The sequence below is a fragment of the Cheilinus undulatus genome, linkage group 24, assembly GCF_018320785.1.
Source record: "Cheilinus undulatus linkage group 24, ASM1832078v1, whole genome shotgun sequence".
Classification (NCBI taxonomy): domain Eukaryota; kingdom Metazoa; phylum Chordata; class Actinopteri; order Labriformes; family Labridae; genus Cheilinus; species Cheilinus undulatus.
The window spans coordinates 194820-205175 of record NC_054888.1 but is presented as its reverse complement, the minus strand read 5'-3'; the positions used below and the strand labels follow the sequence as shown (position 1 = coordinate 205175).

The following is a 10356-nucleotide window of genomic DNA, read 5'->3' as shown; positions in this document are numbered from 1 at the left end:
GGTGGCGTGCTCCTCTGGGCTCATTCACGCCGCTCTGCTGGAGCTCAGACGTGGATCTAGGATCACAGAGACCATGTTTGTTCATCGCAGCGTTCACGGACAGATTTCCTCCTCCTGAGCGGACGGTAAGTCTCCTTAAATCTGTGGTTAGATTCTGAAACACAAGAGCAGACCTGCTGGGCCTTCATGGAGGTGGACATTTAGACCAGAACCCCTCATGAAGTCTGCTCTTAGTGTCCTGTTCAGGCAGTTTATCAGCTTATTTGTTCTGTAATATTTGAGTGTTTTCATCAATGTTACTGAGAGAATGTCAGCTCCCCTCTGCCTGGTTTTTAACATAATCCCTCCCTAAGCTTTGCTAGAGTCAAGGAGAATCAGAGGGGCCGATAATCAGGACAGACGGACAGACGGCGTCCTGGTTCATGTCGTCGGCGTGATCGATCATGGCTCCGAGGAGGTTTGAAACCAAACCAGTGATCTTCTGTCTGAAGACGCTGCTGCTGCTCTACTCCTTCATCTTCTGGGTGAGAAAACACACCAATGAAATATTTGTCATCCACACAGGAGAGTTTCTAACCACACAGGAGAGTTTCTGAACCACACAGGAGAGTTTCTGAACCACACAGGAGAGTTTCTGAACCACACAGGAGAGTTTCTTAACCACACAGGAGAGTTTCTGAACCACACAGGAGAGTTTCTGAACCACACAGGAGAGTTTCTTAACCACACAGGAGAGTCTCTTAACCACACAGGAGAGTTTCTGAACCACACAGGAGAGTTTCTGAACCACACAGGAGAGTTTCTGAACCACACAGGAGAGTTTCTAACCACACAGGAGAGTTTCTGAACCACACAGGAGAGTTTCTGAACCACACAGGAGTTTCTGAACCACACAGGAGAGTTTCTGAACCACACAGGAGAGTTTCTGAACCACACAGGAGAGTTTCTAACCACACAGGAGAGTTTCTGAACCACACAGGAGAGTTTCTGAACCACACAGGAGTTTCTGAACCACACAGGAGAGTTTCTGAACCACACAGGAGAGTTTCTGAACCACACAGGAGAGTTTCTAACCACACAGGAGAGTTTCTAACCACACAGGAGAGTTTCTGAACCACACAAGAGAGTTTCCTCTGAGCATGAGATAGCTCTGCACCTAATCATTGATAGGCTTTTATTAGAGGTTTTACAGTATCCCGGCTGTTTAACTGTGATGGGTTTTTATTTGAGGTTTTATGGTATCCAGGCTGCTAAACTGTGATGGGCTTTTATTAGAGGTATTACTGTATGCAGGCTCCTTAAGTGTGGTGGGCTTTTTTAGAGGTTTTACAGTTTCCATGTTTCAAAACTGTGGTGGGTTTTTATTAGAGGATTTACAGTATCCAGGCTGCTAAACTGTGGTGGGCTTTTATTAGAGGTATTACTGTATCCAGGCTCCTCAGGTTTGGTGGGCTTTTATTAGAGGTATTACTGTATCCAGGCTCCTCAGGTTTGGTAGCTTTTATTAGAGGTATTACTGTATCCAGGACCTGTAAGTGTGATGAGCTTTTATTCAAGGTTTTACTGTAACCAGGCTCCTCATGTGTGGTGGGCTTTTATAAGAGGTATTTTGTATCCAGGACCTGTAAATCTAATGAATTTTTATTAGAGGTTTAACGGTATCAGGCACCTAAATTGTGATGGGCTTTTATTAGAGGTTTAACTGTATCAGGCTTTTAAAGTGTGAAGAGCTTTTATTAGAGGTTTTATGGTATCCAGGCTGCTAAACTGTGGTGGGCTTTTATTGGAAATATTACTGTATCAGGCTTCTAAAGTGTGATGGGCTTTTATTATTGCTTTAATAGTATCAGGCTTCTAAAATGTGACAGGCTTTTATTAGAGGTTTTATGGTATCCAGGCTGCTAAACTGTGTTGGGCTTTTATTAGCAATATTGCTGTATCCAGGCTCTTTAAATGTGAAGGGCTTTTATTTGAGGTTTAATGGTAGCAGGCTTCTAAAGTGTGACAGGCTTTTATTAGAGGTTTTATGGTATCCAGGCTGCTAAACTGTGTTGGGCTTTTATTAGAGGTTTTACTGTATTCAGGCTCCTAAAATGTGATGGGCCTTTAATAGGGGTTTTATAGTGTCCAGGCTGCTAAACTGTAATGGGCTTTTATTTGAGGTTTTACTTTATCAGACTTCTAAAGTGTGACAAGCTTTTATTAGAGGTTTAACGGTATCAGGCTTCAAACCTGTGTTGGGCTTTCATTAGCGGTATTACTGTATTAGGCTCCTGATGTGTGATGGGCTATTATTAGAGGTTTTACGGTATCAGGCTGCTAAACTGTGTTGGGCTTTTATTAGAGGTATTACTGTATCCAGGCTCTTTAAATGTAGTGGGCTTTTATTGGTGGCTTTACAGTGTTCAGGCTCCTCAAATGTAGTGGGCTTTTATTAGAGGTTTTACGGTATCAGGCTTCTAAAGTGTGACAAGCTTTTATTAGAGGTTTTATGGTATCCAGGCTGTCAAACTGTGTTGGGCTTTTATTAGAGGTATTACTGTATCCAGGCTCTTTAAATTTGACGGGCTTTTGTTAGAGGCATTACTGTATTCAGGCTCCTTAAATGTAGTGGGCTTTTATTAGAGGTTTTACTGGTATCAGGCTTCTGAAGTGTGACAAGCTTTTATTAGAGGTTTTTTGGTATCCAGGCTGCTAAACTGTGGTGGGCTTTTATTAGAGGCATTACTGTATTCAGGCTCCTAAAATGTAGTGGGCTTTTATTAGAGGTTTTAATGGTATCAGGCTTCTGAAGTGTGACTAGCTTTTATTAGAGGTTTTTTGGTATCCAGGCTGCTAAACTGTGGTGGGCTTTTATTAGAGGCATTACTGTATTCAGGCTCCTAAAATGTAGTGGGCTTTTATTAGAGGTTTTACTGGTATCAGGCTTCTGAAGTGTGACAAGCTTTTATAAGAAGGTTTTTTGGTATCCAGGCTGCTAAACTGTGGTGGGCTTTTATTAGAGGCATTACTGTATTCAGGCTCCTAAAATGTAGTGGGCTTTTATTAGAGGTATTACTGGTATCAGGCTTCTGAAGTGTGACAAGCTTTTATTAGAGGTTATTTGGTATCCAGGCTGCTAAACTGTGTTGGGCTTATATTAGAGGTATTACTGTATCCAGGCTCTTTAAATTTGACGGGCTTTTGTTAGAGGCATTACTGTATTCAGGCTCCTTAAATGTAGTGGGCTTTTATCAGAGGTTTTACTGGTATCAGGCTACTGAAGTGTGACAAGCTTTTATTAGAGGTTTTTTGGTATCCAGGCTGCTAAACTGTGGTGGGCTTTTATTAGAGGCATTACTGTATTCAGGCTCCTAAAATGTAGTGGGCTTTTATTAGAGGTTTTACTGGTATCAGGCTTCTGAAGTGTGACAAGCTTTTATTAGAGGTTTTTTGGTATCCAGGCTGCTAAACTGTGGTGGGCTTTTATTAGAGGCATTACTGTATTCAGGCTCCTAAAATGTAGTGGGCTTTTATTAGAGGTTTTACTGGTATCAGGCTTCTGAAGTGTGACAAGCTTTTGTTAGAGGTTTCATGGTATCCAGGCCTCTAAACTGTGGTGGGCTTCTATTAGAGGTTTTACTGTATTCAGGCTTCTAAAGTGTAGTGGGCTTTTATTAGAGATTCATGGTGTCAGTCTCTGAAGATGTGTTAGGCTTTTGTTAGAGGTTTCATGGTATCCAGGCCTCTAAACTGTGGTGGGCTTCTATTAGAGGTTTTACTGTATTCAGGCTTCTAAAGTGTAGTGGGCTTTTATTAGAGATTCATGGTGTCCAGTCTCCTCAGATGTGTTAGGCTTTTATTAGAGGTTTTATGGTATCCAGGCCTCTAAACTGTGGTGGGCTTCTATTAGAGGTTTCACTGTATTCAGGCTTCTAAAGTGTAGTGGGCTTTTATTAGAGATTCATGGTGTCCAGGCTCCTCAGACGTGATAGGCTTTTATTAGAGGTTTTACGGTATTCAGGCCCCTTATTTTTCTGGGTCATATCTGGATGCTCTGAGATGATCCGTGCGTGCGTGTGGCCTCGTTTCTTCTTCTCGTGTGGTCGCCAGTTTAACACGTTGCTGTCAGAGCTCATTACTGAGTCATGTGACGCTCACTCACTGCTCCATGCTGGCTCACCCTCACTTTTCACCTTCCTCCTTCTGTGATGGACAAAGAGACGGAGCCTCAAACATCAGTCCTTTTCCTTTGGCATGAATAAAGAAAAAAGGACTGAACTAGACCTGAACACTACATTTTCTTGCCGGTCCTGTCCCCCCAGGTCTCAGGGGTGGTCCTCCTGTCTGTGGGACTATGGTGGAAGTTCATGTTGGGCCCCTACATGTTGTTGATCTCCAGCAGCCCCTCCAATGCCCCCTATGTCCTGACGGGAACTGGGGCCGCCATCATCCTGTTTGGGCTGTATGGTTGCTTCGCCACCTGCAGGGGGCGCCCCTGGATGCTGAAACTGGTGAGTGTTTGTTAGGACACGAGAGATCACTTCAGGTATTTCAGATTACAGGGTCATTGTGACATATGTCAGAGATATTCTATATCAGAGGGTTGTTGTGATATCAGAGGAAACCCATGTACAACAAAGGCAGAATAAAATGACAGTAAGTCAGGAAAGCTTAGATTTAAATGTAGTTTTTTGTCTTTTATATTTTCCTTGAAGTGGCAGAAATGAACATCCACAGATATGATCTATTATGTCAGAGATATGACGCCTCTTTCCTGTCTCATCCTCAGTACGCCGTGTTTCTGTCTCTTGTCTTCCTGACTGAACTCATCGCTGGAATCTCTGGATTCATCTTTCGCCATGAGGTGTACTTACGTTTTATAAAATCCTACAGATCTTTTAAGCTAATGCTGCTGTTCACATCGATGGCAAACTCTCTGTTTTAGATTAAAGGGACGTTTCTGACCACGTACAGCGACGCCGTGATGAGATACGACGGACGAGATGACCGCAGTCTGGCTGTGGACGGAGTTCAACGCAGAGTCAGCGCCTCTAAGTTTATAATCATTTACTAAATGACAATCCCAGTCCTGTCATCTCTACTAAGACCCCTCTCTCTCTGCAGCTTCACTGCTGTGGCGTCTATAACTACACCAGCTGGTTCAGCAGCGTCTATTTCCCTGTCAGCGGCGTTCCCTCCAGCTGCTGTGTCAGTTTCTCTGACTGCAGCTCAGCCGACCTGAAGAACATGACGCTGGCAGCAGGGAAAGTCTACAAACAGGTCAGAAACACCCCAAACACATGTCAGAACAAAGCATAGACGGAACCTCATCCGTTTGACCCGCCATCTCTGTGGTCGACCACACCATCTGTCTTCAGGGCTGCTACGAGCTGGTGACGGCGTTCATAGAGAGCAACATGGGAATCATTGCTGGAGTCACCTTTGGCATCGCCTTCTCTCAGGTACAGACATCTGGACATGTGATAATATGATATAATACAAAATGATACACAATAATACACGTTAATACACATTAATACACAATAATACGATATAATACACAATAATACACAATAATACACATTAATACACAATAATACGATATAATACACAATAATACACAATAATACACATTAATACACAATAATACGATATAATACACAATAATACACAATAATACACATTAATACACAATAATATGATATAATACACAATAATACACATTAAAATACACAATAATACACAATAATACACATTAATACACAATAATATGATATAATACACAATAATACGATATAATACACATTAATACACATTAATACACAATAATACAATATAATACACAATAATACACAATAATACACATTAATACACAATAATACGATATAATACACAATAATACACAATAATACAATATAATACACATTAATACACATTAATACACAATAATACAATATAATACACAATAATACACAATAATACACATTAATACACATTAATACACAATAATACAATATAATACACAATAATACACAATAATACACATTAATACACATTAATACACAATAATACGATATAATACACAATAATACACAATAATACACATTAATACACATTAATACACAATAATACAATATAATACACAATAATACACAATAATCGATATAAAACATTAATCTCAAACGTTTATGAAAGAACCCAGAAGGCTAAGAGAAGAAATACAATTCTGAGATCAACTTCAGAATTCTGAGATCAAAGCAAGAATTCTGAGGTCAAAGCAAGAATTCTGAGATCAAAGGTAGAATTCTGAGATCAAAGGTAGAATTCTGAGATCAGAGCAAGAATTCTGAGATCAAAAGTAGAATTCTGAGATCAAAAGTAGGATTCTGAGATCAAAGTCAGAATTCTGAGATCAAAGGTAGAATTCTGAGATCAGAGCAAGAATTCTGAGATCAAAGGTAGAATTCTGAGATCAAAGGTAGAATTCTGAGATCAAAGGTAGAATTCTGAGATCAAAGTCAGAATTCTGAGATCAAAGGTAGGATTCTGAGATCAAAGTCAGAATTCTGAGATCAAAGTCAGAATTCTGAGATCAAAGTCAGAATTCGGAGATCAAAGTCAGAATTCTTAGATCAAAGTCAGTATTTTGAGATCAAAGGTAGAATTCTCAGATCAAAGTCAGAATTCTGAGATCAAAGGTAAAATTCTGAGATCAAAGTTAGGATTCTGAGATTAAAATCAGAATTCTGAGATCAAAGGTAGAATTCTGAGATCAAAGGTAGAATTCTGACATCAGAGTCAGACTTCTGAGATCAAAGGTAGGATTATGAGATCAAAGTCAGAATTCTGAGATGAAAGGTAGAATTCTGAGATCAAAGGTAAAATTCTGAGATCAAAGGTAGGATTCTGAGATCAAAATCAGAATTCTGAGATCAAAGGTAGAATTCTGAGATCAAAGTCAGAATTCTGAGATCAAAGTCAGAATTCTTAGATCAAAGTCAGAATTCTGAGATCAAAGGTAGAATTCTGAGATTAAAGTCAGAATTCTGAGATCAAAGGTAAAATTCTGAGATCAAAGTTAGGATTCTGAGATCAAAATCAGATTTCTGAGATCACAGGTTGAATTCTGAGATCAAGAGGTAGAATTCTGAGATCAGAGTCAGACTTCTGCAATCAAAGGTAGGATTCTGAGATCAAAGGTAGTATTCTGAGATCAGAGTCAGACTTCTGAGATCAAAGGTAGGATTCTGAAATCAAAGGTAGGATTCTGAGATCAAAGGTAGAATTCTGAGATCAAAGGTAGACTTCTGAGATCAGAGTCAGACTTCTGAGATCAAAGGTAGGATTCTGAGATCAAAGGTAGAATTCTGAGATCAAAGGTAGACTTCTGAGATCAAAGGTGGGATTCTGAGATCAAAGGTAGGATTCTGAGATCAAAGGTAGAATTCTGAGATCAAAGGTAGACTTCTGAGATCAAAGGTAGAATTCTGAGATCAAAGGTAGACTTCTGAGATCAAAGGTAAGATTATGAGATCAAAGGTAGGATTCTGAGCTCAAAGTTAGGATTCTGAGATCAAAGGTAGAATTCTGAGATCAAAGGAAGACTTCTGAGATCAAAGGTAGAATTCTGAGATCAAAGTTAGAATTCTGAGATCAAAGGTAGAATTCTGAGATCAAAGTCAGAATTCTGAGATCAAAGGTAGGATTCTGAGATCAAAGTCAGAATTCTGAGATCAAAGGTAGTATTCTGAGATCAAAGGTAGAATTCTGAGATCAAAGGTAGGATTCTGAGATCAAAGTCAGAATTCTGAGATCAAAGGTAGTATTCTGAGATCAAAGGTAGAATTCTGAGATCAAAGGTAGAATTCTGAAATCAAAGTCAGAATTCTGAGATCAAATCAGAATTCTAAGCTCAAAGTCAGTATTTTGAGATCAAAGTCAGAATTCTGAGATCAAAGTCAGAATTCTGAGATCAAAGGTAAAATTCTGAGATCAAAGGTAGTATTCTAAGATCAAAATCAGAATTCTGAGATCAAAGGTAGAATTCTGAGATCAAAGGTAGAATTCTGAGATCAGAGTCAGACTTCTGAAATCAAAGGTAGGATTCTGAGATCAAAGGTAGGATTCTGAGATCAACGGTAGAATTCTGAGATCAAAGGTAGACTTCTGAGATCAAAGGTAGGATTCTGAGATCAAAGGTATGATTCTGAGATCAAAGGTAGGATTCTGAGATCAAAGGTAGACTTCTGAGATCAAAGGTAGGATTCTGAGATGAAAGGTATGATTCTGAGATCAAAGGTAGGATTCTGAGATCAAAGGTAGACTTCTGAGATCAAAGGTAGGATTCTGAGATGAAAGGTAGGATTCTGAGATCAAAGTTAGGATTCTGAGATCAAAGGTAGAATTCTGAGATCAAAGTTAGAATTCTGAGATCAAAGGTAGGTTTCTGACATCAGAGGTAGGATTCTGAGATCAAAAGTAGGATTCTGAGATGAAAGTCAGAATTCTGAGATCAAAGGTAGGATTCTGAGATCAAAAGTAGGATTCTGAGATCAAAGTCAGAATTCTGAGATCAAAGGTAGGTTTCGAGATCAAAGGTAGACTTCTGAGATCAAAGTCAGAATTCTGAGATCAAAGGTAGGTTTCGAGATCAAAGGTAGAATTCTGAGATCTGAGATCAAAGGTAGAATTCTGAGATTAAAGTCAGAATTCTGAGATCAAAGTCAGAATTCTGAGATCAAAGGTAGGTTTCGAGATCAAAGGTAGAATTCTGAGATCTGAGATCAAAGGTAGAATTCTGAGATTAAAGTCAGAATTCTGAGATTAAAGTCAGAATTCTGAGATCAAAGTCAGAATTCTGAGGTCAAAGTCAAGGCAGAATTTTAAAGTGACTTGTTCCTTATCCTGTTTCATAGAAAGTCAATCAGAATGTCAGCTTTGTAAGTTAGCTTTAGCTAAAGCTTGTTGTTCTCAAAGCAGAGTTAAGGCATTATTTTTTAAGTGTCATCACTTTTCTACTTGTAAGAGATTCACACTGAAATCAAAATGTCTTTCTGTCTCAGCTGGTCGGGATGTCTCTGGCATGTTGTTTATCACGCTTCATCAACGCCAACCAGTACGAGATGGTGTGACAGGTAACAGATACGCTCTAATGCTGGTTTTATTCTGTGACAGGTGCTGTTCTGTTTTTGTGAGTTTGTATTCAGGTAGATAGATAGATAGATAGATAGATAGATAGATAGATAGATAGATACTTTATTTATCCCCTCGGGGAAATTCGGGTATCCAAAAGCTCACATAATAAATAAGTATATAAAATACAATGACACACTGAATAAAGATAAGAATATACGTTAAATACACAATACAGTTTACGCTGAATGTGAACGTGCTGGGAGTGACAGTCTTCACTCCATGGGTCAGTCACATGACTCTCTTTTACTGCTATAGCAAAAGGAGTTTTTGATTCTGACCGCCCCCTTGGAACACAGCTACACTCTGTGGCCTGCATGCAAAAAGCAAGGATGAAATGTTTTCTAAACATTGATGACGTATCTTTGGACAGCCAATCAAAAGACTTTAAAGGATGACATCATCAAAAAGAGGGGACAGAATGTTGGTGCTAAAGCTTGTTGAATTGAATGTTGGTGAAGCTGGGGATGTTGGGGGCGTTTTCCCTCCATTTTTGCCATAGTTGGCAACTTTTGGAACAGTGGGTGATTTACCAAAAGATGCCAACAAATGACGGTTGTCATTAGACATAAAGACTGATGGAACCTACAGATCAGGAACATCTGATGTTTCCTTCTTGATTTCTTTTAACTGTCTTTTATGTTTAATTACAGAAATGAGATGAGGATGCTCGTCACCATGGAAACCTGGCATCACAACCACACAGCATGAATAAACCCATTGACATTCCTCTGCTATTTATTTTCTAGACTTTAAAACAGGATTCCCCGTGTATTTCTGTCTTTGTTTGTCTCTATGTTGAAGCTGATTGGTTGATTCCCCTGGTCGTGTGTGAACGTGTGGAGGCTCAGGTCAAATTAAACTAAAATATATGCACATGTAATTACAATGATGACATTAAATGACTTCAGAATAATGGCGCTGTGCTGAGGTTTTTGTTAAAACAGTCTGATGGAAACTGAGAGACAAGTTCAATCTCCCATTAAGATGTGGTTGATATTAGTAAAAATGTGGGTTTTAATAGAAAATACGTCATCCCAGATGAAATTTCAGATTATAAATGTAATAAAAGATTTCTACTTGTTCCTGTATTTCTGAGATTTTATCATATTTCAGAAAACAAAACAGATTAGAATTGAAACAAGTTGATTTCAGGTTGTACAGCTTTGAAATTAGAATAAT

The 10356-nt window shown here is 39.0% G+C and overlaps 1 protein-coding gene across 1 annotated transcript; it reads left to right on the top strand.

Annotated features, from left to right (window-relative positions):
- Positions 1-389: 389 nt before the first annotated feature.
- Positions 390-10258, top strand: LOC121506322 (tetraspanin-7-like). Its single transcript, XM_041782084.1, has 8 exons — positions 390-524; positions 4305-4493; positions 4772-4846; positions 4928-5023; positions 5107-5262; positions 5361-5444; positions 9045-9116; positions 9828-10258. The coding sequence occupies exons 1-7, from the start codon at positions 444-446 to the stop codon at positions 9111-9113; spliced, it is 750 nt and encodes a 249-aa protein (XP_041638018.1). The 5' UTR covers positions 390-443; the 3' UTR covers positions 9114-9116; positions 9828-10258.
- The last annotated feature ends 98 nt before the right edge of the window (positions 10259-10356 follow it).